The sequence below is a fragment of the Hippocampus zosterae genome, chromosome 9 (genome assembly GCF_025434085.1).
Source record: "Hippocampus zosterae strain Florida chromosome 9, ASM2543408v3, whole genome shotgun sequence".
NCBI classification, from domain to species: domain Eukaryota; kingdom Metazoa; phylum Chordata; class Actinopteri; order Syngnathiformes; family Syngnathidae; genus Hippocampus; species Hippocampus zosterae.
The window spans coordinates 11,083,347-11,110,284 of record NC_067459.1 but is presented as its reverse complement, the minus strand read 5'-3'; the positions used below and the strand labels follow the sequence as shown (position 1 = coordinate 11,110,284).

Below are 26,938 nucleotides of genomic sequence, written 5' to 3'. Positions count from 1 at the left end.
ATTGAAAATGTCACATCTATAACATGGAATTAGTGTTGTAATTACAACTGAGAATAACTGTACTATGTGGACGAATAAATATGAAAATTGTGCAACAGCTTGGAAACTAAATCTGTATAGATCTACAAAAAAAGAAATGCAAATACAGCATATGGCACTTTTCAATAAACTCACCTAGGAGTTTAATTGACACTTAACAAAAAAAACCTCACACATTTTAATGCAGTAATAATGCACAGAAAAGTTTAACATTTTACAACACAAATGTCGAGTTTGCGTGTGTAAAAGAAGCACCAGCACTCACCTTGCAGCAGCGAGGTAATGTTTTATTTTGGAGAGTTGCTTCGGTTAGTTTGTTGCGCTCTGCTTATTAGCACATTAATCCTCGGTAGATTTCCAAAATCGCTTGCCGAATATGAACAACTCCGTCTGGCACTTTCTTATTTTTGCAGATTAATAACAGTCACATATGTGAGAGCACTTACGTTGCCCGGTTTAGTGAATGTTGTTGCCTTCTGCGAGCTCTTTAAGCGGATATAAAAATACAGCTTGCGCTACATGAGTTTCCCGGTTGTAGATTGGCTAAACTCACGCGATATGATTTTACATTCATCCAATCAGATGCCTCAAACAGTCGGCGCTGTGACGCGAGCTTCAGAGGAAGGCAGCGAAACAAACACCGCCCCGCTATGCTTCTTCATGTATGAACCAAGCCAACCTCGCGAATGTAGTGCCTATACCAAGTCTTATGGGAAATGTGGTCTCCATATCGACGAACGAATACGCAGACGTTATTCTAAAAACTACAATCCGCCATGAGTCAATGACGCGCTATTGCCTTGCATCAGCGCGTGTGAGTGGATCTCACTTACCGGCAAAGTTGTCACATTTTAGCCACCTGAGCGTATTTAAAAGTCGACTTTTCACCAAACAAGTCATCAGTAAACGGCCAAATGAAGCTATTTATTAGCGAAGGCAACCCGCACTGCCTAAAAGTGTTAGCTGCTTTAGAAGAAGCTGGAGTGCAGTGTGACGTGCAGTTTGTCAACCATGAAGGTAAGAGAGACACTTTGACGCTTAGCTCGGTGGTTATAACAAGAAAAGTGTCAGGCTCGTTTGGCGTTGCGTGCGGTTATGTATCGTTTGGGCCGAGTTTTCGTGAAAGTGGCGGTTTTTGGGTCCACGTAAGCTTGTCTGGCGCGTGCCATTCATTGCCTACCTCTGTCAATCAATTTCAGGTGGGTGACCATGTGGCAAGCAGACAGACGCCTATGACGTCACGATTGTCGTTTGCATTCTACTGTACAGTAGTATAATGCTTTGATGAGAAATAAAGTACACATACATTGTTACTTGTGTAGCTTTTTCAGGTATCTGTACTTGAGTTTTCTCTTTATTTCTCTTTCGAAACGACTCTTTCACTAACTACATTTGAAACACAAATATCCTTTACTCCTTACTTTGCTTGTTCTTTTTGTGACATCCACGGAAGAGGTCAAAAAAGATGTAAATGAAGAAAGTCAACTGGGGTTGAGACATTGGGGACTCATAAGGTAGAAAATGGAAAACAGCAGTGACATGGTAGAATCTGAACCAGGGAGCATTACGATAGGGATGAAGTTGCAACAGATTGGAGAGGAAAGACATTCCATATCCATGCTGTTCTTCAATAAATCACTGTTATTTTTGTTGGTGATTGGAGGCATGTCTTGTGGCAGTCTAAAAAAACACAACCTTGGAATATTAAATGCTGAAACTAACAAAACGCATACTGTTAAGATGTATTTTCCCCTCGGTTGTGAAAATGTGACAACCATCTTTATTTCTCACACAAAAAAAAACAGACAACATGAGCGGAACCATTTTCACATTGTTTAACATCTGAAAAGAAAGGAGCCCAGTGGAAGGTAATCACGAGTCGGTTGTGCTTCCTTTGCCAAATACACAGTCCCCATTTACATGTTGGAAAAGAAATGATGTATGGACATATGCAAAAATTTTTATTCGAGGTGTCTGCGTCCAAGCTGCAAATATTCAGGCATTAACACACATGTGTTTGTGTGTGTTTGTGTGTTTGTTTGTTTATTGAACATAAAACATATACAGTAATAATTTGACAGAAAATAAGGTAGATAAAAAAGTAAAAAGAAAGAAATCAGTCTTCATTCAACACAGTTATTATGTTCAAGGGAGTAGGATGAAGTAAAAAAACTTATCTAGTCCTACCCCGTTATGTGTTACATTTACCTGCATACTGTATCTGACTTTTCCTTTTTTCTTTTTCTTTTTAATAACATTTATTAATTTAGAAGGCACTTACTCAATGAATAATTGTGTTCGACTTGTGCCAGTCAGTCATTTGAAAGCATGTTTGAACAACATCATAAAAAATTGTGAAATGTGGAAAAACATTCATTCGTTCATTCATTCATTCATTCATTCATTCATCTTCCAAACCGCTTGATCCTCACTAGGGTCGCGGGTGTGCTGGAGCCTATCTCAGCTGTCTCCGGGCAGTAGGCGGGGGACACCCTGAATCGGTTGCCAGCCAATCACAGGGCACACAGAAACGAACAACCTCACTCACACTCACACCTAGGGACAATTTAGAGTGTTCAATCAGCCTGCCATGCATATTTTTGGAATGTGGGAGGAAACCGGAGCACCCGGAGAAAACCCACGCAGGCCCGGGGAGAACATGCAAACTCCACACAGGGAGGCCGGAGCTGGAATCGAACCCGGTACCTCTGCACTGTGAAGCCGACGTGCTAACCACTGGACTACCGGGCCGCCCTTGTGGAAAAACAAGTCGGGCAAATATCTGTATTATTATTCATCACCTCACCCCTGATTGGACTGCTCATCCTAGATGATGTTCCTTCAACAGCCAATTGGCCAATAAGTAAGCCGCCACCATCTGGCATGCTGCTGTGCTATATGGAAAATTCAGCATGTGCCTTTTTTTTAAATTGGTTAAATTGAGACATGGCATATGCTTTGTTTTTCTAATTTACACGTTAGTGGCATGCTGTTGAAAATATTCACGAAGGATCATGCATCACGTAAAATTTTACACACCCTGGTTCTTGTCCTCCTGTACTTACCCGGTTTTGAGGGGGTCACCCAGTATTATGTAAATGAGCAATGTTATGCCCTGCCCCATAAACCACTGACCCAATAACGATTCCACCTTTCATTATAATGACAACATGAGGTGGAGCATTGCAATGACAAAGGCTTCTTGCAGGAACAGAGCCCAGAGTGGTGCGGAAAAAAGCAAGCCCCTTGCACGCCCCAGTCAGTGTGCTGCACATGGAAGCATCACCAAACAAATACTCCCCAGCGTGTCGACAACTTCATCCAAGTAATCTAGTGTTTGGCGGTTAACAGAAGCTTGCGTTGTGCATCCGATAAAATTCAATGCACCGCTGATGGCACTTTGACTTACAGCAGGGGTGTCACTTCTGTGTGAGGTTGTGGGTGTTTCTGCATGGTAGTGTTTCAGACAGTATATTTCATCCATCACTTGGAGGTGGCTCTGAAACATCACCCAGCCTAGCTCTCCATTTCATGGGTGTACAATCTCATTCTTTGGGCGGTGAGACAGAAGTGCAGAATGGCTCACTCAAAAAAATACAACAAAACATAAAAAATAACTTTGAAGTTGAAAACTTGAAACTTGAAAAGATTCATCTTATTTAGGAGTGGATGATTTTGATCATGATAATCTGCCCACATGCCAGATGATGTTCCTTCAGTATTTCTGTTGCAGTTTGTGTGTTTCTTGACAGACAGCATCATTTTATGGATTAAAAAAGTAATCAAATGCAACATATTGAATGGGAAGCCTGGCTCTCACAGTTCACATTGCAAGCAAGTGGCCAACTGTTATTTTTTTCGACGGTCCAGTCAAAGTCTGGTTTGGAAGTGTCGTGCGCTGCGCTGCGAACCTTAGTGCTCGAGCTACGTAATACGTCAAGCCACACATATGCGTGAACAAATTGCAACTAAACAACACAGACATTAATGTAGTAAACGCATGCACGGAAACAAGCACAACAAACACTTCTGTTGCATCGTAGAATTGTTCATTGTTAAACCACATTTGCAGTACATTGTGAATTTAAAAAAATGCTGATGGTTAATTTTGATGGATATTAGTAAGTTCTAATAATAAAAAACAACAACACATTTTCCACATTCTTTTTTGATACAGTTTTGCTTTTTCTTAAAAAAAAGTTTTGTTTTGACTGACCTCATAGTAATATCGCTGTCATATTATTGTGTGTTATTTTATATCAGGCATGAATATCAAGAAATAAAATTTTGTCCATATCATCTTGCCCTAATACTTGTACTAAATCATAATAGGCAAAATCTTTGTCTCTAAGTTTAACAAGTTTACACTTTTTTTTTTAAAGAGAATCTTGTGCCATTCCTGAGTCGTCCATCTTTGCCAGCCCTGCTCCTTCCTAATGGACAGCACCTTTTCAGCCCCAATGCCATTTGCCGGTCAGTGGTGTGCAGTTCTTCCTGTCACTGAATGCATATATTCCAGAGTATCTAAATGTTGCTCATGTTTGTTGTTTCTTAGATACATGTTTGAAGTGAGCGGACAAGAGTGCAGCGAGGCTTGCGATCAGTGGCTCGAATGGGAAGCCACAGATCTCCAGGTAGACTCCTCAATGTGAAACACCAGACTTTTCAGTTTTGCAGTAGTACAAAACACTCAACCCTCAGAAAGACGCAAATGACTTTCAGTTGCTGTGCCTGCATATCCTTGCTTGCAAAATCCTCTTATTGTGCTTCAAAATTGTGTTGCTGCCAGTGGGGATTTAAAATGCTGTAAATAATCATTCAATTGTGATATCGGACCCAGCGAAGAGAGAAAGTCATTTTCCTCTGTTGTAAATATTGTCTTTTGTTTTCCCCCACAGCCTGCCCTCCTGCAGGCCCTTCATATGGCGGTGCTTCAGGGGAAAGAATTGGAGGCCACCAAAGTCCTTGCAGGGCCCCTCAGCTACTTGGATCAAAGCTTGACCAAGGCGAACACACCTTATTTAACTGGGGTACAACAACCCGATCCTCAAAGATTTGTCTCCATCGTAACAGGCTTCCTGCTATTTATTGCCACTCCAATCTGAAGTTTACTGTAAAAAAAAACATAAAACAAAGAGATTTACCTACCGTTGTGTAACTAGCGATGGGCATTCTACACCCCATTCCAAGTTCTTATACGAATTTAGGAGCAAAAGATTGTAAAATTTTTAACATCCACCCATTTCCTATAGGGCCAGGTCTCAATGGATAGAAGGCCTATCCTAAATGACTTTTGGCGAGACACCCTCGACCGGTCGCCAGTCAGACAACTTTTCAGACTCTCATTCACATTTACGGATCATTTAAAGTCTTCAATGAACCTAGCATGTAAGCACGGGAAGCGCGAACTCCTTACTGAACAGCAGGAGTCAACAACTCAGAATAGTGAGACGGGCTGGTGCACCAATTCCCCCAGCATCATTATTTGTGGCAAAACATATGATTGTATTAGGACAAAAATGGCCTCTGCCGTAATAACCGTTTGATACTCTCATCAAATAAACGCCACAGGCCACTCACTAAACTGATGAAATATAATACGGTATTTATCAATTTGCTTTGCCGACTAACTGAGCTGTAAATGTTTGTAATGGGTGTTTTGAAAACGATTGTTAACAGTGTGCTTTCATTGCAGTCAATCTTGTTTGTGTTTGTCTCAGGATGTTGTTTCGGTGGCTGATCTTGTTGTGTGCGCCGCGCTGCATCCGATTTTGTCCGCACCATCGCTCGCTTCAGGTGAGAATTAACACTGTGTTTAGACATGTGTATTTCAAATCAGGTTGTGCTCATGATCGCCCACAGAGCGATTGTAAAATTCTACACCTGGATGAAATTTTAACTTTGATAGCTCTTAAAAGTTTAATTAAGATTAAGAATACCTTTATTAGTCTCGCAATGGAGAAATTCCAGATTCACAGCAGCAAAGTTATGAAAGGAAGAAGTAGAACAACAAAAAAATAGGAGCTGCTGGAAAGGCAGCCACTCTCGCGGCGCCATTTTGAAGTCAAAAATAACGAAAATAACACAAGCCCATTACAGGCGCAAGACACAAGCGCCCCGGGACTGTCCAGCAACGACAGTCAAATGGCGCCGACATTCCTCCAGTCAAAAACAGTGCTGGTATACCCATGCTGCCGAGAAGGCGCAACCACCAAGCACAGAGTCTCCTCCTTGATGAATGTCGTGGCCAAAAAATGCTGAAAAAGGTCCACATCAAGTCCACACGACGTAACAACAAACACAAAGTGACAAAAGAAACACAAGAACAACAACAAAAAAAAAAATTGTAATCATTGTCTTTTGTGACTTTTATGACTCTTTTATGAACCTTTACCTTTCCTTTACTTACTTAAATATACATGGTCCTATTCTGAGTCTTTTGGTCCATCCATCTCTTTGCTTTTTCCAGGTGACCACAAGTCTGTGAGGCTTTGGTTCGACCGTGTGGCCGTCTCACAGAGCTGCGTGTCAGCGTCTCACAAAGTGCTGCAGGGAAAAGGCCTGCAGGCAATGAAGAGCTTCATGCACAGGCAGCCTGCGCCGCAGAGCGGCCAGTGCAGAGGCAGCACGCATCCTTGCAATAGCAGTCCTGCTGAGGTACCTGCTGGATCACTGCATATAAACCATTAGACTTCAAGACGTTGCATTTGAGGTCCTGTTGTCCTGCAAAATCAGACAAACTGAAAAAGAACAGAGGGGAAATGTGTACATTAGGCTCCGAGGTATTTGGTGGTATTTTTCTGTTGTGTTCTGCGTTCTTGTTTAGGATGAGGAAAGGGAGCGTGTGGTGTCAGAGGAAGAGATGGAAGCTGCTGCTATCACCTGGAACAAGGATTTCAACGTCTCTGCAGCAGCCACTGAGAGGCTCCACCCGATGTATGTCATTGCATTTATTCCACCCTTCTACATGGCTACTATGATGATTTACACTCTCCTTTTCCTTCAGTCTGCCACAGGAGGGCAAACGAAACATCTTGTTGACCAGCGCGTTGCCCTATGTCAACAACGTACCCCACCTTGGCAACATCATTGGCTGCGTTCTTAGTGCTGACGTCTTCTCCAGGTGCCCAAGAGGGACAGAGTATTGGGGTCCTAGTTTCTGTTGAAAAAGTTATTATTATTTTTTTTTTTTTTAGGTTATGGACGATGCACAATGAACTACTTTGCACAGTAGCATATGAATATTTGGTCACCGGCCATAATACAAGAAACTGACTGTTTTCATTTGATTGTTTTGTATTTATGTCCTGTGAGTTTTTTTTCCACACAAATATTAGCTATAATGATGTTACTACTGCATTAGCATTTCTGAGTTGTTGAGTGTGCATTCTGATGCCAAACATCGGGTTACGTCGCTGCTGTAGGAATGAAACTCTTCTGTAAATGGAGGACCGCTGCGCTCATAAATAGGCCAACTCAGCCAAGTTATTGAGACTGACCTATTTCTCTTTTGTGATGCTTTCATTTACCAGGTACAGCCGACTGCGAGGCTGGAACTCGCTCTTTGTGTGCGGCACAGACGAGTATGGCACGGCCACGGAAAACAAAGCCCGTGAGGAAGGCTTGACGCCGCAGCAGATCTGTGACAAATACCACGCCATTCATGCCAGCATCTATGAGTGGTTCCAGATTGATTTTGACTTCTTCGGCAGGACCACCACCGAGAAGCAGACGGAGTAAGTTATAAGCAGGGTTCACATCGCTAAGGTTTGTCTTCCTGGAGTAGTCTCATGAAGGCCACTTCTCACTCAATTGTGCTCAAATTTTTTTTTGTAATACTGACTAATACTTAATGTCAGTTTGTTTTCTTTCTTTTCCCACCTAGATGAAGAATGAAATTCATTAAAATAGATTTTGTGTGTTAGATTATGCTCAGTAACAATCATACAAGGACATTCAGTAAATTAAAGAACATGCGTGGCTTGTCATAGGTGGTATGCAACTATGCATAATGGTGAAACTTTGTAAAATGTGTTAAATTCGATATCCGTTGGAATAAATTGCTCTAATGGTCATTAAAAAACATTCTATATCTTGATAGTTATTTTATTTCGGACATAGCTCCTAAAATAGGCATTTTTTTACTCAAAGGGTTCAGTGTCTGGTCTGTCTTAGTCTGAATTTGTGTTCAACTGTCGACCCAATTTTTTGTCACTCAGGATTGCCCAGAACATTTTCTGGAGGCTCCACGAAAATGGATTCCTGATGGAAGACGTGGTGGAGCAGCTACGTTGTGAGCAATGCCAGCGTTTCCTGGCTGACCGCTTTGTAGAAGGCATCTGCCCCCACTGCAACTACCCCGACGCCCGTGGCGACCAGTGCGACAAGTGTGGGCGACTCATTAATGCAGTGGAACTCAAGGTGAGCTGTTGTGCCTATGAGTTTCAGACAAGTTATGGAGTGTGATCGGACCCCTGTTGTATTTGGAATAAACTATAGCTATAACTTCCTATCAATTTTATTTGTCTTACCTGTGAATGAGCTGGCTGATCTATCTATTGAAAAAAATGTTAATGTCACCATTGAGCACAATAGTTTGCCCACCCCTGTTTTAAATCCATAGGTGTGATTAATGGCGATTGGCAGGCAACCAATCCGCCAAGTACCCTGCCTCTGTCGCCTGACTCAACTAAGACAGATCCCCGCTGAACCCTCACCCTAATGAGCACAAGCATCATAGAAAAGCATTGAGCAATGTATTGAATGAAGCTATGTCTGCCTGTCCCCTTTAGGCACCTCACTGTAAAGTCTGCAGGCAGACTCCAGTCATCCGCTCCTCCAAACATCTTTTCTTGGACCTGCCAAAGGTACAAATTGTGTCGTTCATCCTCCCATTTTGTGTCCAGTCTCTCTGTTAAGGCAACATGAGCACGGAAAATCTATGTTTTGTTTGTTTGTTTTTTTTTTGTTTTGTTTTGTATTCTCCAGTTAGAGGGTCAGTTGGAGCAGTGGCTGAACAAGTCCACTAGCAGCGGAGACTGGACAGCGAATGCCAAACAGATCACTCGATCCTGGCTCAGGGATGGACTCAAACCTCGCTGCATCACCAGAGACCTGCGCTGGGGAACACCAGTTCCACACCCAGACTTTCAAGAAAAGGTCTGCTTTTTTTTTTTTCTCACCAGGGATGGATTTACTCTGCAGGTCCCAAGTGCCCAACTATAATTTAATGCCTATAGTCCGTTTTTTTTTTTTCTTTTTTTTTTACTGAATATATTTTCCAACATGAATTGCACCACAAATGTTAACACGGGGCCAAGGCAACATGGAAAGAAACAATAATACAGAGTGAATATATTACAGCATGGAGTTACCAACCTTTATGAGACTGAGAGCTACTTCTGATTAATGTAGAAGGGCTACCAATTTGATACAAACTTATGAAACAACAAATTAGCTCAAATTACCTTTATTCATGTTATTATATGTTATTACAAATAATAATTTACATTTATGTAAAGAAAGATCATGTTATTTCTTACAGTAATTAGGAAACATAAATAACAATACACAACTATTTGTTTCTACAAATGTCTGTCAATGTCTGACTTTTTCACCCATTACTTTAAATGAAGGTGACCTCCACTTTACAACTGGCCTGTAACTATTTTGCGTCTTTAATGTTGGACACATTTATAATGGGGAAAAGTTCTCCCAAATGTATTACCTGGTATTATATATTGTCTATGCTTTTGGTGTAGCTTAGATTTGCAGTGGGTGTTTTTCACCATGCTTTTGTGTTGTGTATGCATGTATACATCATCAATTGGTTGACTCATTCACACGTGGACATCAATGTCTCATTGACAAGGTACATCCCTTTATGCCTTTGCGATATGTATCAGATTTGTGCTGCCATGATCCTAATCCAAACTGTGCCACTTGGGAGGAAAGAATCTGACTCACGGGAACCGTGCTGCGTAAATTCAGCCCAAGTTGTTTGTGTTTTCTTCACACGCAGTTGTGATTGTGGCCATTTGCTGTTTCTTCAGGTGTTCTATGTGTGGTTTGATGCCCCGATCGGTTATGTTTCCATCACTGCCAACTATACAGACGAATGGGAACAGTGGTGGAAGAATCCAGGGCAGGTAACTTATTCTAATGCACTTAGTTTGTCTTGATTCAGCTAGTCTACAATACGTTTTTCACTGTGTTGCAGTGGGAGAATGGATTTAAGATCTTACCGATAGAATGTAGTAAATATCATGGTTTAATTGTCAGTTAACCATCTTCTACATGTTCATTTAAAAAAAAAACAAGATCCCACAGATTTAAAAAAAAGGAAATAAATAAATATATCCTTTGCCATCACAGGCAACATCTTCATTCACATCAACTCATCTCATCTCTCCATCTAAAATCCCAGGATTGAGCTGTGGTGTATGCATGTGTGTCTCCCCGTCTGTCTGTGTGTCAGCGTGTGTTCTGGGTGGGAGCTGAGAAGAGCTGATTAGTCCTCTTTGAACAGGATGATCTCACCATGATCTAATATGATGTCATCCTCACGTTGTAGTTTTGTGTTTTGCCGCCAGGTGGAGATGTATAACTTCATGGCCAAGGACAACGTGCCATTCCATAGTGTGGTGTTTCCCTGCTCCCTCCTGGGAGCTCAGGACAACTACACACTGGTCAATCACTTGATTGCCACTGGTACGCATTTATAATATCCACCATAAATCCTTGTATTACTTGTATCATAAATATTTAAAAGTGATAAATTATTCATCCTAGAGTCAAACCAGGCATGTAATATTCTGACTTGTGTGCAGAATATCTGAATTATGAAGATACAAAGTTCTCAAAGAGCAGGGGCATCGGCGTGTTCGGCGACATGGCAAAGGACACGGGCATCCCGTCCGACGTGTGGCGCTTCTACCTACTCTATGTCCGTCCCGAGGGACAGGACTCGGCCTTCTCGTGGGCCGACATGGCTCTGAAGAACAACTCTGAGCTGCTCAACAACTTGGGAAACTTCATTAACAGGTGAAGAGCTGAGTGAGGATGTTCGGTATCAAGGGACTTTATGTGTGGAGCAGATCTGACAGCATGTTTCTCACACATTAAGAAACCAACTGAACCCTGCAAGTGTAAGCATTAGCCCTGCCGTATGAGATTGCAACAGAGATAAGGAAGCAGAGTGTACAACATTAGTTGTATTAGTGATAACAACGCCATGGTGATTAGCTGTATAATTGAATGATTACTCTTAATTTAATCGTAGAACATCTTTAAGCTGATGCTGGCGACACTTCTGGAAGGGGAAAAGGAACAATTAATATCATAGCAGTGTTGAAGGAAGGAGTATTTACTATAACATCACATGAAAAAGGGGGAGAGATAAGGCAGCTTAATTAATTATTGGCTCATCGCAGTAAAAAAGAAAAATATAAACGTCCATCATCCCAGACACAGGAATACACTAAAAAAGTGAAAGAAGATATCGAACTGGAAACCACATCAAAGCGGCGAGTACTTGTATACCAACTTGGAAAAAAAGTATACAGCTACAGAAAGCTTTCTACCTTCTTGTTACCGATGTGTTGCTTTACTGTTGTATATGTTAGTTGCTCCATGTATATCACTTTGTATGCAGCGATGGCTGTTTGAAAGTGCTATCTTATATATATATATTGCGCGTCATCCCGCACGCGGTCTGTCCTTCCGTCTGTCCCTTTTCAAAACGTACCTACTTCACCGCGCCGCTGCGCGCCGCCACTGCGCCGTTCAGGCAGTGGCTCACTACGATCGTGCGGGCATCTTAGCGAAAAAATGTTGTCTACCCACAAGCATTGCAATAAAATTGTTAGTTATTTAGTAGAGCTAAACATCGCTTTATTTTCGCGATAAGCAATGAAGATGAACAAAAAGTTGAACCAAGCAACAACACTTTTGTGGGCCGAAGGCCCACCATACCAGCCTTCCGCAGGAACTAGCTGATGAGCCGCCCGGAGGGCGGCGAACCAGCTAGTATACTATAAATACAGTTGAGTTGAGACAAAGGTTTGAGCTCATCAAACCAATGTTAAAATCGCACAGAGACAAGGAAATACAAAATGCAGTTTCTACATTTTTACCGCAGACGTAACGGGCCGCACATCTTCCAAAACGTGCAATCGTTTTCAAATCAGAATTCTACGATAGTTTGTTCAACTATTTATTGTTCAAGTTGCTATTAAAATGGTGTTTATAACCAAAACGAATGATTGCAATATCCGTTATTCTTCATTCCATATGCCAATTTAAAATTTGGTACAGATTTGAGCAAGAATCATGGAAGTTGATGCACATGATTTGCTTTTGCGGTCCACAAAAATAAATGGTTTGATGCTAGTGCCTTAGTGGACAGGCGAGTAGTCCCACATCGGTCCGTTGAAGCTGAATTAAAGCAAGAAAATGATAACGTTATCCATCAACATTAAAATAAAACAAGAGTGTCATAGTTATCCATCACCGCATAGTGAGCTTGTAAAAGTTTTCTGTTTGGCAAAATTCATTGCTGTTTCATTCAGTCAACGTGAAATCAAAAGGAGGGTAATTCCCTTCAAACATCCAGTCCAATTAGGATCCCAGATTGTTGGAGATGAAACTATTTCAAGAGATTCCCCCCGCGTTTTGTAAATATGTTCGGGATGGTGTAATATCACGCCCAATTAGACCGCCTCTTAAATGAATTAAAAAAAAAAGATTTGGGTTAAATCCCACATCAAAGATCTTTTGCAGTGTTTTTTTTCTTTTCTTTAGTAGATCTTAAACTGCATCCAGCTGGAAGTGTTTGGAGGTAGACAGTGGCCTGAAAACCCACACCTCAGATCACAACATAATTAGTGTCAGGATGTCCACCTTGTGAGCAAGAGTGCGAGTCAGGCAAGGTTTATTCCACTCATACATCAAACCCAGCGCTCATTGTAAATATGATAATCTTGTCAAAGCATGTTGGTCAGGCGGAATTCAGTCAAATGTAGATGGGCGTTTGTTGCGTCAGATCGGTCTCACCACGAGCAGCCCACTGATGCGTGCATTCAACTCAGCTCGATTATTTGCAGTGAAGAGGCTCAAAGGAAGGGCCGTTATGTTCATTTACATCAGCAGAGCGCATTAAACAAAGCAACACAATCTATAATTTATCATCAATTAGTGTGGCGGCTAGCAGGCCTTTTTTTTCTCCATCAAGCACTTTCTCCCCACTGATTTTTAGCTGCCTTTCTCACTCTCTTCATGACCCCTATATTTTTTCCTTGCTTTTTTTGTCTTTTCACCCTCCTTCAACTGCCCCCCACCCCTCATCCTCTAGAGCCGGCATGTTTGTTTCAAAGTTCTTTGATGGCTGTGTGCCCGCGATGGAGCTGCTGCAGGAAGATAAGAAGCTGCTGGCTTTAGTGGGCTGGGAGCTGCAGCAGTACATCCAGCTCATGGACAAAGTCAAGTAAGACCACTTGAATTATATATACAGTACATTCACTATGGCATAAGTGTCTGCTTTTCCATACATGTATCGTTTTGTGATGTTTTAAATGGTGATGGAGAACCTATTTGCGCTGGAACTGAAATGGCACTTGAATGTTTCCACCAGAATCCGTGACGCTCTGAAGCACATCCTCAACATCTCTCGCCATGGCAACCAGTACATCCAAGTAAATGAACCCTGGAAGAAGATCAAGGGAGGAGATGCGGAGCGGTGAGATTACGATGACCAGCTCGAGCCAAACCCTGTCTCTAATATCATGTGTGGTCGGACAAATTTGCATATGCAGTGCATCCGAGAAACCCTGCTTTGAATGTAGAAACAGAAATTGACCATCACTCATCTTTTTGGATACAAACGCAATTATTCAAATTGTAATATCACCCTGGAATTGTGAAATTCAATTTTAGAGGACCAGTAATAAGAATGTATCATTCCCCTTCAGGCAGCGTGCGGGCACTGTCACTGGCGTGTCCATCAACGTCGCCTGCTTGCTATCTGTCATGCTGCTCCCGTACATGCCGGCGATGAGCCAAATCATCAGGGATCAACTCAATGCGCCTTATTCTTGCGTCAGTGCCATGCTACATGGCTCAGGCGCCTTTACACGTGTCCTTGACGCTGGCCACCGCATTGGCACCGTGAGTATGAATGCACGATACATCTTGTATTATGTAAAATACTTTTTTTTTCCCACATCTGCATGTCAGGAGATTCGTCAGATGTACTGATTCTGAGCTGAGATGGGGAGATGCCACCAGACAGATTTTATGTTTTTTTTTTAATTTTATGAACAAAGAAGCCTTTTGAACTAAAAGTGAACCACTTTGCTTGACCAACATTAAAATACAGTCGTGTAGTAGGCCGTTGAGAAAAAAGCAAGGCACTTTATGTTTGTAAAATGTATGTTTTAAATTTCCCCATTGTGGGACAAATAAAGGATATCTTATCTTAATCTTATTGTACTGCACTGTAACATTGTGTGGTTCGAACCGCTGTAACACTGTACTTAAATATAGGAAACATTTTTTAAAAAGTACCGTGAAAAATTAAATTTCAATGGAATGCTAACATAATTGGAAGTCAAGTCAAAGTGTTTCTTTCAAATAATATTTCCTTTGCTCGTCTAAACGAACACGGCATTCTGATGAATATTACATTTGTGGAATATGAATTAAGCAACAAAATCTCCTTGGTTTTTATCCATCACAGGGGGCTGCCATTTTGCCACTTGCTGTTGACAAAAAAAATGACATCACAGTGCCTTTGGGCTCAGGGAACGACTGTCACGGCTTACCTGTTTTCTGGGTTTGGTCATGTGATGTTCTCAAGCCAAACTAAGCCGTTCAGTGCTATGATGTCATTTTCAGTCAACAGTAAGTGGCAAAGTGGCCGCCCCCTGAGATGGATTAAAGCGGGTGAATTTTGCTGCTTAACTCGTATCCCACCAACAAATTATTAATATGAATACCGTGTTTACACAAGTGCGGGCGCCTAGAACATATTGTTGTCGAGGATTTTTTTTTTTTTTTTTGCTTGACTTCCTCCTTAAGACATACAAGCTACATGTGTCTTAACTTCCATGGCATAGGCTCCGTCGAACCTTTGCGATTGATTCAACGAACCCCTGGGGGTTCGATTGAACCCAGGTCAAGAATCACTGCTATAGAGGGGAAAAAATTGAACCATTGTAGCGTTAGGCACATTTGGACCACTAGAGGGAGCCCATACTTTCAGAATCACTGTTGTAAACTAAAGGAGAAGTCCGTCCAATTGTGCCTTCATCCCTTGTCCGTCAAGTTGCACTCATCACGCTATTTGAATTACACTCAGGCTCAGCCCATTCCAGTCCACTTAAAACCATGTTTTCCCCCCCTTAGCAAAAAATGAATTAATAAAGGTTAAATAAAATAATTTCAGAAATAATGAATTATTAGTTACATGTTGCAACGGATGATCCCCTTCGTCGAAATTATGATAAAACTCCAAGACCATGCCCCGCCCACATTAAATGGCATAGACAAAAAGCTTTGCCGTTAAACATTGGCCATCTGTCTCCGATACCTGCTTCTCATTAGGCGAATTCCTAAGTAGGCGTTTGTCAGAGTACAAGTGTATGGAATTCGCTCAAATTAATAACTTAACCCCAAAATGGCTGACTTCCAGTTTTGATACACATGATAGGTTTAACCTGTTTCGGTTGAATTGCGAATTTTACGACTTTATTGATGGTTAGCATTGAGATTCTGTGTTTCACGTCACATCTCCAAAGTTGTCAGGCTGATTCTGCTGCATCTTCATCATAACCGCCATGTTTTTTAATAACTCTGCCCCCCACCCTCCTTCAGGTGAGTCCATTGTTCCAGAAACTGGAGGCGGAGCAGATTGAAGCTTTGAAGAAGAGATTTGGTGGACAGCAGGTTTGTGATAACCAAGAAGCAGTTTGATTGTTCTATTGGCATGGAAAAATCACAACAAAGTGGTGATGTCTAACCGTGCAAATGATCCAGGCAGGCAGAATGCTTGCTTGCATTGGCTTTTCTATTGTGATATATAGCAAACAGACAATAGGTGTTTTTGTATTTGATGAATTAATCAAATAGATGAAGAATAATCCTTGTCTAAACCTTCTCGTCAACCGCCTTCGTCTAGCCTGAAGATGAAACGCCGAACAAGAAGGTACCATTGGTGTTTGTTTGTGAAGCGTCCACACTGGTCCTGTTACCGTTGATTGCCGCATGCTTTCATGGATATTAGCAGCTCATTTGAATGTTCTCTTATCGCCACGAGTCCACTGTGTCTCTGCATCTGTTCGTTCATCAACCACTCGTGAAATCTCGTCGACACTTTGACTGAGACCCACTTTGTCTAAAATGAAGTCAGTCGTCTTCTCTGAAATAACAACACGCTGTATGTTCTTATTGCAGCCTCAGACGGCGACTCAGAACGCTGCCAGCCCTCAGTCGGCTGCTACTCTGCCCAGCCCTGTGATCGAGGTAAACGCTGGAGCCGACCCGGAGAAAGCCCGGCAGCTGACGCAGGCTGTGGCTGAACAGGTAATGTTTTGACCCACTTTGACCTCTGCAAATAACAATTTTGTTTTTATGTATTAGTCTCCCTTAATTGCTAGTTAGCTGCTTAAAAAAATTACTAAAAGGCAATATTTGCAGCAGAATCTCAAACCCTACTCCCCACACCTTTCTCACCCACACACAAGCACACGTGTGTGTGTGTATATGGGCACACACATACACCATAATCAGGATACAATGGTGATGACAATCCGTGCCGTGAAACGCAGAAAAACACTTTTACCCTCGTGATAAGTTTAGATTTATTGCTATTTTGGTGTTTTAAGAGTAACGATGTGGGCTGGTTTGTGCTGAGAGGTAAACACCTGACTTGGCGGTGCAGTGCTTCCCAGCTAAAGCTCCGCCATACTTAGCAGTCCTGATGACAGCTCACCTTTTCCTTGTAAATGTTTTTAAGAGCAATCAGTCCTGTGGTTAGTACATTCCAAATGGTCATCACTTGCTCCTTTCGTCTGTGTTGCTTTTTAAACTGGCCGCGTTTCGATGACAAAAACACAGCCAGTTCCCCCACCTTCCGTTTGCTCACAACGATCGTGTGAGTGGAATCACGCGGCCCATTTCACGATCCGTATTGTCACTCTTCTCTATTCGCTTGGATATCATAATCCTGCAAAATAATCAAAATTGTTAATAAATCTCTGTGATATGGTTATGTGGTTAACAGTAACAGAATACAGTTCCTTTTTCTTTTGTGTCTTGAATGTGTAACGCCAGTGCGTTATGTATTCTGTTACTCCCAAGTGTGCCGATTAAATTTATTAACATCAAATTCTATACAACATTATTTCCTAATGTTTCCAGAACAGGATCAAATTTGAAAATTGACTAAAACATACTTGAATAGGGGGTCCCAAGGCCCTTACAGTGAGTACTCAGTTAATTTTGACTTGGGTGTTTTTTGACATTGATGCAACTCTATTGAGTTAAAAAATATAACATTACATTTTATGTATAGGCAGAAAAAAATTGTCTTCTCCTCTCAGTCCCCGTTTGTCTCCTCGTGAATACATTTTTGGGGTGGGCGAATCCTTGTAGAATGTATTTGCCAAAACTGACTCACTCAGCAATTATGAATTGTATAAATTTATTGTACAACTCAGGAAGAATGGACCCTCGCTATTTTTTTTATATTATTTTTTTACATTTTTTCTTCACAATGGTAGTTAATGTTAATAGGGATCAGATACCTTTTACATTACCCCAATGGAAATTGTATTCATTGACAAAGTCACTATTGAAGGTTTTTGCATACTACACTGAAAAAAAACCTTTTGACGTACTTAATTTGGACATGTACATTGGTTGCACATCATTAAAATGGGTTAGACTAACAGTATTTGAATATTGAGGGACAAGCAGAACATTACATTAGTTTAATAAATTTTAAGTCTAGGGAGTTGAATATGTTGTGATCCTTTGCGGATTTTTAATTTCATTTTAATAAAACCAATGCACATTTGAAATCCCAGTATCTTGTCTTTGCCAGGGAGAAAAGGTGCGTGCTCTCAAAGCACAGAAGGCCGACAAGGCGACGATTATGGCAGAGGTGTCCAAACTGTTGGAGCTGAAGAAACAGCTGGCCCTGGCAGAGGGCACAAGCCCAGAGCCCACACCCGTCAAGGGCAAAAAGAAGTGAGACAAGCGGGCGAGGCAAAAGAAGAAAAAAAAGACACAAATGGTGAGGGTGGTTCGCGGTAGAGGGGGTGGGGGGGGACAAGTTGGAGGTGCAATAGCAGGAGAAGGGGAACAAGATGTACATGGCGAGATGAGGCAGTTCGCCAAAGGCAAAGCCGTGACGGGATCTGAGAACGCGGCGTTGGCACCAAGGGCTAATGAAATGCTAGCGAGGCTGGCGGGGAATTGAAAACACACAAAGGGAGCTAAATGAATTCAACAGAATGGAGGGATTTGGGAAAAATCCCTAGACCAAGAGAAACCGATTTGATACTCTCCCCCTGATACATACAATCCACATCGGCCTGTCAATGTACGCTTTTAAAAGTGTTTAAACCACATCAGCCTGTCAATGTACGCTTTTAAATGTGTTTCTTTGACCCTTTTTTTTTTTAAACTTTGCAATTATGGTCCCAACTTACTCTGATGCCATGTACTTTTCTGTCAACCTTGTGAACACTTAATAAAAACAAATCATGTATTAACAAGCGAACCAAAAAAAGAAATCACTTTTATTGCAAATTTGGGGTTACAGTTAAAAAATGTTAAAGAACATGAAATCAATTACTTTAAAAAAACATGCATTATTTATGTATAATAACTAGGGTGGCTTGAATAAAAGTAGAAATAAACAGTACAGATGAGTACAGTAAATGTTACCATTATATAAAAATAGCATGTGGATATACCACCAGTTCCAGCATAGAATAAAAAAGGTCACCTGTAGAAAGTTTAGGTGGGTGCAACCTGCTTGAATTTTAAATACACATACAGGCAAGTGACGGCTTACAAAATAGGGGTCGGGGGAATTGTCATACTCTCAAAGCAAGGGGGCATATTCAAAACATTCCTGAGCTCCTCTACAAATTGGGGCAAATAATCTCTGCTCGCCATATTGCAGCCCTTGGAGGAGGAGTTACAATTTATTGCAAAATGGCAGGAAAGGGTGACAACGAAATGCCCTCAAATTGAATTCCTTTCTTTCAAACATACAAATCATCAAACACTTCAAATCGGTGAATAAACTTATTGTTCCAAACCTTGCGACCACTGTATGATATGCACTCAAGAGCCTGCCTCTTTTGCCTTCCACATGCTTTGTCTTTTCAGTTTGCCGCAGTCATGTTGCAGCTTTTCTTTCACTCTGCTTTGACTTTCATCATCTTTTCCAAACATCTTAAAATATCTTTGGTTTTCATACCTTCCGGTCTAAGGAGCGTGTACACACCGACCATTTCTTCACTACTCCTTTGTCTTCAAGCTCATTTCTTGGTGTTGACAAGTCTCTCAATAAGGGCTCGCCGTGTGCGCTGCACCTCCTCGCCCAACCTTTCGATCTCCGCTTTCAAGCGCTCATTCTGCTCCGTCAGCTCCTGCACTTTCCTCTCGTTTTCTTGCTCCCTCTCCTTGCGACTCTTTTTGGCGGACAAGTATGAAGACGAGTACGACGACGTGGCGCGCTGCTGCGACTGGGAGGAGGCGCCCGGGGATGACGAGGTGCCGTCAGGCCCCTCGCTTCGCCGCCGCTTGCCCAGGCGCGGGGGTGAGTAGATGGACGGGGAAGAGACTGGTGACGATGGGGAAGAGCAGCGCTGGGAAGGTGACTGTGAGGCAGACGACGAGGAGCAAGATGGCGAATCGGGGACGCGGGGCAACTCTTCCTCACTGACTGATGGAGACGCTGGATGGACGCTGTTAACCTGCTGCTGGTGGTGATGGTAATAATAACAACCGCTTGAATCCACCATTCCTCCTTCACTCAGGAACTCGAAGAACTCTGGGGGCAGCAGGTCGCCATCGCTGCTCCTCGCCTCCGCTTTCCGCTCTTCTGTCAGAGTCAAGCAGGACGTGGCGGAAGATGAGGTGTGATGCAGAGGCTGGGCGTTGTGGATCTGCTCCGTCGTCCTCTGGACGCCCTCTCCCCACGTCTGACCTCCGTCTGTCAGCCACGTCAGGGAGCAACTCTCCAGCACATCCAAGAACTCGGGCTCCTGTAAGTATGACACCAGAAAACGTGATGTCACAATATGCCTCTGTCATTCAAACTACCACCCTGGGGGGGCCATTTGTCAGACCACTGCACAATTTTTGTTGGCTTGACACATTCGAATTCCACATTATCGGGTGATGAGGAAAAAAACTGGTTAAAATTTACACAAAAATGAAACAAAGGTTTAATGTTACAAGGCGTGACACTTTATTTTAAAAATACTTGTTTGAAGAAAAAAACTTAAGTTTTATGAGCTGTACGATGTTATTTCAAAACTGTAGCTTTCAGAGTATTTTAAATTATAGGAATGTTTAAAAAAATGACCACTTTATAAAAATGTCACTTCAATTTGTATATTAAAATATTAATGGCTTTCTATTATTATGTCCTTTGTTTAAACTTATTTTGAAAAGACTCAGCTTTTTAATGTCACATTAATATTGTCAGTCTAGTGCCATGAGATTCAGATTTCTTTAAAAGTAAACATTTTTTGTTGTTGTCACTTATATTTAAATTTACATGTTACAAGGTTTAATTTTTCTAAATGGTAAACAAACTTTTACCCCCCTCATATATCACATGAATAACTTTGCTTTGTCACCAGTAACACGGATCGGAGGTTTGGACAGTTTTTTCTTTAATTGCTTTGTGTGTTGACACACGACACATTAAACATTGTTAGCCTAATAGCATAATTGCCTATGTCATTTTTAACTTAATGTCACTATATTAAAAAAAACATACCCATGAACTTGTTAAAAACATTTTTTTCTTTGTGTAGATTCTCTGTCATTCAGGACAAAAAGATGCAAAGGCTGAATTGAGGCACCTGGTCTCTTGTTTTATTTTTATCTTGTTTTTCCCCCAAAAAAATATTTTAAATAATGCAATTATGCTTATTACACAAATGAAATTATAAAGCTGCTGCCCTCACAACCCAACCCTGTATAAGCGGTAGAAAATGGGTGGATGGTAAAGTGCACACCCGTAACACTCTCTATCATTTTTACTTTGCACACACCTGGCTCTACATTGAACAAATAAAATTAATTTTGGTTTTTATAAGTGTGACCACCCAGGTCCCCTTCTTCTTAAGCCACTCACCTCGCCATATGAGGGGGCACGTGCCAGCTTTGCCCCTCCCGCGTCCGAGCCCAGAATGTCCTGCAGGTCCTCATACCACGCCTCCAACTCTGCGCCACACAGCGGCCCCACGCCTGGTGGGTACGGCGGGGGCAGGTGCAGCCACTCGGCAGTCATCTCGCCAGTCAACTCGCAATGTACTCCACACTCGGCCACACACTTCACTTGGGACCTGACGGCACGAGAGATACCACAAATTTTAAACGCCAAATTTGCTCCTGTGAGAATTCAAGTGTGAAACCGCGTGATGGAAAAACTGTGGAATGGTGCCACCCCCCCTTTCAAAAAATATCTGATCAAATCACATTATGAAACAGTTGAATATGCAAAATAGATCATTTAATTTGATTCCTTAGTCTAAGGTAAAAAATGCAGAATGCGTGTTGGAAAAAAAAAACATACAAGCACAAAGTGAATTAAATGAAGAAAAAAAACACTTGTACAGAAAATTCAGTTAAATTTAAATGAAACCGCATTTTCACTTTTTAAGATGCAAATCGCATGACTGGCAAAAAGCACTTATTTTTATCTTCGCGTCAAAAGGTTCAAAATGTTTCAAAGTGAGGTCAGTTTAAAAATTAAATTTTGTTAAAATGCAATTTCTTTTATAACTAAGGCTACACTAATTTCATTTAAAATGCACATTGTAAATGGGAAAAAATGGGCATAAAATCAACATATTGAAAATTAGTTACATTGAGAATTTGTAAAGTCAAAATGTACATAAAAGGTTAAAAGCACACAATGGTCAATGTATGTTGAACATTAAAGCTACAGTTATGAATAGTAAATGCAGACAGAAAAATACATCAAAGCCCAGTTAAACTGCAAATGGGAATAACTACACATGCGCATCAAAGTCAAACAAAGTTGAAAATCAAAGCATTTATGAAGTTCAAAATGCAAATTGTATATATTACAAAAAAGGAAAACTGTCAAATGCTATTGAAAATGAGAAATTTTAATTTACCTTTCGAAGATCTCCCTTAATCAAGTCTGCAAATCGGCTTGGGATATTTTGCCCCTACAAATCTGGAAGAACAATTTGTCTAATTCAGTCACAAATGAATGAGTAACCGGGAAGGAAAAAAAAGTGGGCAACAACTCTGTTCCAAGACAGACGTTCTACCGTTAACTCTAAACAAAGACCGAACGGATCTCAACTGCGCCCCCTGCGCTCCAAAGCGCATCACAACACGCTTTGTAATCGATAAACAAGATGAGAACGGCGAATAGACTTTGATTTCAACCTCTCACGGCACCTGACAGTCCTACGTCTTGCTCGCCTTAAACGCGCACTGTAGCCAGAACCAAAGATTAATACGAATAAAACCGAAATGAAAGTTTTATTGTAGTGGTTGTTAAAAAGGGGGACTTCATTAAATGGCATGTTCCGTTTGGCCGCTACTAAAAATGACATCAAATGCACATACCTTAACAGGTTGTCATGTTATTTACTTGACAATTGTTGCAATCTTTAGTTGTTAAAAATTGTCTACGGTCAAAGGTATTTTTTAAATTATGATTATTTTCGAGTCCTGTTGAATTGGCCGCTATGAGCCAAGACAATTACGTCATGGAAAAAGAGGACTATTGCGTCTCGAATGGGCGAAACTATCGAAAACGCGAAGACGTTAAAAAACGACACCGGTTAAATATTTACATTTTATTACTTTCAAAAGAATTGTTGCGACGCAAGTCTGTAGTTCGGTGTTGGGTTTGTTAAAGGGAAAACCAATACTTTGCAGCTGTGTCTTAAATATTTCTCTTGTCATCCAAATGTTATATTGATATAATCTATCCAATTGTCTCTTCCAACTTTGACGCACGCGAATGTTGAAACTGCTCGAGTCGTGCGACACCTCCGGCGAATATACATTTAGAAAGCTACAGCCTCACTTCAGAGCCACTGGAGACATTCAGAACGGTTTCCGTTCTTAAAAAAAAGTTTCCCCCGTTGACTTTCGCCAAGACTTGGGGGGGGGGAAAGCCCTATAATAAAAACGAAAAATTAACTAAACGTCAAAAGTTGTCACTTACCCTTTTCCTTTTATTAGTTCGCCGTTTTGACTGTCGCTGGTTCGAATGTTGATAGTTTAGTGGGAATTGGTGATAGCTCATGTTAACCATTGTTCAACACTTGACAGCCGAATGTGCTTAAACGGAAACTCCCGGCGCTGTTTATAAGGAGCGAGGCCAACCGAACTATGGCTGGGCGACACGGGTCTATTATATGACGTCAAAGTGTGGCGTATGAGCGGTCCAATTGCAAGGATGCAGTTAATCTGTTTTCCTTGACGACATCCAATGAGAGCGGAGGAGATTCAGGCAGGAAGGTCGGGTTTTTTGGCTAGCAAGGTTGAGTGCGTTCCACTTGTCTGTATAGTTTGTAAGAAGCGCAGTTGTGATGCAGTCATAAGACGGCCAGGACGAAATTGGGGCGTATGGGAGTCACATGAAAGGAATGATGCAATTTTTGGCAACCAGTTTCTAGCTGGGGATAACACCGGCAGAATCCGAACATGTTTTATTAAATAGCGTTGCCTCGAACAAAAATGCATCTAAAAATACACATATATGCACGGCAAGCCAATGTCGAAGAATTGTTTGATATTTGGCGTCGCGACGTTCCACGCCCACTCATTATTTTTTTTTACACGTCACAAAAGGAGATGCGGCACCGATCCACAGACGCGTGGCGTGTATCGAGTGGACAATTTGGCGCCTGGAATGTTTCACATGATGAACGTGTAAACACCACAAAGGTTTCGAGCTTACAAGCTCCGTCACGTCACGGACGGAGCGCTCTGCCAATGACTTCCGGGATCGTATCAAAACAAGACTGCGTGCGCGTACATGCGACTTTAACTTGTCTCGTACAAAATATTTAACTAATAACGACGAAACATGCACTAGTTATGAGGATATATTGCTGTTATAATGGATTTCAAACTGGTGTTTTAGGTAGTATTCACTTTTCACTTTTTGCCTGATTTACAATAGTTTCTTCTAAATAAAAAGAAGAGACACAAAAAACACAGAAAAAAATATATCGTGGAAGAAAAAGAAAACTGGTCAAGCCAATGTCCAGGCATTTAATCCAAATTGAAAGATGCAATTACAAAAGGTACGTACTGTATTACACAATTACAATTCAGTGGACTGTTGTATTCTCGTGCTTCAGCACCCCACAGTATCATCTAACCACAGATTTTTATGTTACAAAAACATCCAGACTTCCTCATCATTCTTTTGTTTCTATAATTGTTCATCCTTCCTTTAATCTTTCTTTCATACCTGTCTTTCACTTGCTGTCTTCTTTTTCTGGATTATCTCTTCCTTTCATTCCTACTTTCCTTCTTTAAAGATGGAGGTAACTGCTTGGGGCTGTACCCTTATTTTCATCCTTTATTCTCTTTCTTTGCTTTGTTGTTTTTCTTTATCATTTATTTCCTTCATCCCTTTCATTACTTCCTTAGTCTTCCCTTCTTTGCATCCTTCATGACTTAATTCTTCACTAGTCTTCCTTGCTGCCATTCCTTTCTAACTTCTTGCCATCCTCCCTAGTTTCTTTGTGCCTTTTACCTTTTTATTCCTTCCTTTTGTACTATTTCATACAACTTTTTTCCTGCCTTCATTTAGTCCTTCCTTCTTTCATTTCTCCCTCGCCCTTAAATTTAGATTTAATAAAGATTTAATAAGATTTAAAAATGTGTAAACTACGCCGACTTTTTCCCCACCTTGTGTCACTGTATATTATCTTAATATGACTAAATTAGTTTGTTTATTCTGTTGTAAACAAAAGCAAGTGGATTTTAGTATAAGAGTCGCAGTAATCCCAGGGGTGTAAAAAAACAAATATGATGCAACAATCAGACGAAAGTTTGTTTCGTAGCTTAAATGCTTTTATAACTACATATTTGATTTGTTTTCATAACAGGAGTCGATGATGTGGCGGTCCATGAGCCGCAGTTTGTCCACCAATGTTACCATGGCAATTAATCCCATTTTGCGCGTATGGTTACGTGATTATCAACGCAATTACCGTACACAAATGATCTCTTTGGCCGCATCGTTATTTATAGCCACTGGCGGATAAATTAACAGGCTTTCCATCAGGCACACGTGTCAAAGAGTTCATGTAAGATATTTTTTGGCGTTACAAAGCGTCACGTAAACAAGACGTTCACACCCTGTAACCCGGTGCGCGCTAGGCAAATCTAAAGCCGTGCGCGCTCACGCAGCGGTGGCGCGCGCGCGCGCGCGCTGCCCCTCATAGCAACAGCGGCAAGCAGCGAATCGCGAGCTCAAACACTTGTCTCCAGGACCGGCTTACAGCACCAGCAACGCGTCACGGCTCGGGTGGCTGTTGCTGAGTAGTTCGGCACACTTGGACCGCCACAACCCACCCCCTCACGCCCTCCTCCACCTCCACCCGGCTGTCTGTTGACTTTGTCAGGATGGGCTCTTTTCATTAGCGAGATCTTGTTTACAACCCGGCTTGCATCATTTTCATTTGTTTAACAGTCACACACACACACGATGTTTACTTCATTCATTTTTCTTCAACGAGACTTCCAAGTCAAAGGCACACATGAGTAAGTCCGACAATGTGTTCTGATTTAAAAAAGAAACACACATAAAATATTGTTTTGAGACAGCCTGCGAGTGAATCATTTCACCAAGCTTTGTTGGTGAATCTTACTGAGAGCCATTTGTAATATTTGGAACCCCGAAAGATGAGATTCCCATGAACCTTCACAAGCTGAACAATTGAGCCAATTAGTCTGTTCTGTTGTGTAACTTATTTTAAAACCTTGCTTTAAGTACTATTGTAACAGTAAAAGAATAAAAATGAGTTGGCCGTTGTACAGTAAAACCAAACATCTCGTGGAAACTGCGAAGGTGAATGCAGTCAGGCAAATTCCTTGATTAAATTGTCTTTAAACCTTCAATTTTAACTAATCAACGGTTTCAAAATGGCAGACGAGTAGAAGTAAGTTTGGTGCTGTCTAACCCTTGTGCGCCGGAAGCTACCAAGTTTAAGTAAAGTGAAAGATACACTTGTGTTCAACTTTTGAGGTTCCACAACTGTTTTTAAAACCTTAAGTGTAAAGTTGTAACGTTGGAACATGCCATATAAGTGCCAATTTTAGTCAGGTGATGTATAAGAGAATCAAAATAATGTAAAATACGTCATGTGGAACCTTCCAAATTGTAGTTGTCTAACTCTATTCCAGGATCAAACTTATCAAACATCGAAACCTTGTTTTAATATTGCACGTGTGAAAATAAGTTTGATTCTGTATTTTAAAAAAATAAAGTAAGACCCACTGTGGAACCTCAGTTGAGCACAAACAATGAAATGAAATTATATATATAATATATATATATATATAATGCAATATCAAAATCGAAAACTTGGTAGAAAGTTGTAACAAAAAATGTAGGAAAAGTTTAAAAAAAAGTGTGGTGCTT

At 41.2% G+C, this 26,938-nt stretch overlaps 3 protein-coding genes across 7 annotated transcripts in view; 1 reads left to right on the top strand and 2 right to left on the bottom strand.

The window, feature by feature from the left end:
• Positions 1-595, bottom strand: part of arhgap9 (Rho GTPase activating protein 9) — a 57,783-nt gene extending 57,188 nt beyond the window's left edge. For 2 of the 3 annotated variants that reach the window (XM_052076013.1, XM_052076012.1), the window contains exon 1: positions 305-594. The gene's annotated coding sequence lies outside the window, so the exon portion shown is untranslated. Of the gene's footprint in view, positions 1-304 lie in introns of all 3 variants that reach the window. The other variant, XM_052076014.1, reaches the window with a different exon arrangement.
• A 194-nt stretch (positions 596-789) lies between these two features.
• Positions 790-18,801, top strand: mars1 (methionyl-tRNA synthetase 1). 2 transcript variants are annotated; one of them, XM_052076010.1, is made up of 22 exons: positions 790-1,056; positions 4,422-4,512; positions 4,595-4,673; positions 4,938-5,069; positions 5,760-5,835; positions 6,509-6,696; positions 6,866-6,975; positions 7,046-7,162; positions 7,572-7,775; positions 8,259-8,460; positions 8,832-8,906; positions 9,028-9,198; positions 10,092-10,187; positions 10,632-10,749; positions 10,869-11,082; positions 13,391-13,522; positions 13,670-13,774; positions 14,007-14,202; positions 15,910-15,981; positions 16,214-16,240; positions 16,489-16,617; positions 18,140-18,801. In XM_052076010.1, exons 1-22 carry the CDS (start codon positions 954-956, stop codon positions 18,287-18,289), a joined length of 2,787 nt encoding a protein of 928 aa, XP_051931970.1. In that variant the 5' UTR covers positions 790-953; the 3' UTR covers positions 18,290-18,801. The 2 variants fall into 2 exon arrangements, with proteins under 2 accessions (XP_051931970.1, XP_051931971.1); XM_052076011.1 differs by lacking the exon at positions 16,214-16,240 and having other exon boundaries at positions 791-1,056.
• Positions 18,802-18,806: 5 nt separating this feature from the next.
• Positions 18,807-23,668, bottom strand: ddit3 (DNA-damage-inducible transcript 3). 2 transcript variants are annotated; one of them, XM_052076032.1, is made up of 4 exons: positions 23,501-23,668; positions 22,431-22,492; positions 21,422-21,632; positions 18,807-20,318 (listed from the first exon to the last, which is right to left on the bottom strand). In XM_052076032.1, the coding sequence occupies exons 3-4, from the start codon at positions 21,575-21,577 to the stop codon at positions 19,590-19,592; spliced, it is 885 nt and encodes a 294-aa protein (XP_051931992.1). In that variant the 5' UTR covers positions 21,578-21,632; positions 22,431-22,492; positions 23,501-23,668; the 3' UTR covers positions 18,807-19,589. The 2 variants fall into 2 exon arrangements, with proteins under 2 accessions (XP_051931992.1, XP_051931993.1); XM_052076033.1 differs by lacking the exon at positions 22,431-22,492 and having other exon boundaries at positions 23,501-23,660.
• Positions 23,669-26,938: the final 3,270 nt, after the last annotated feature.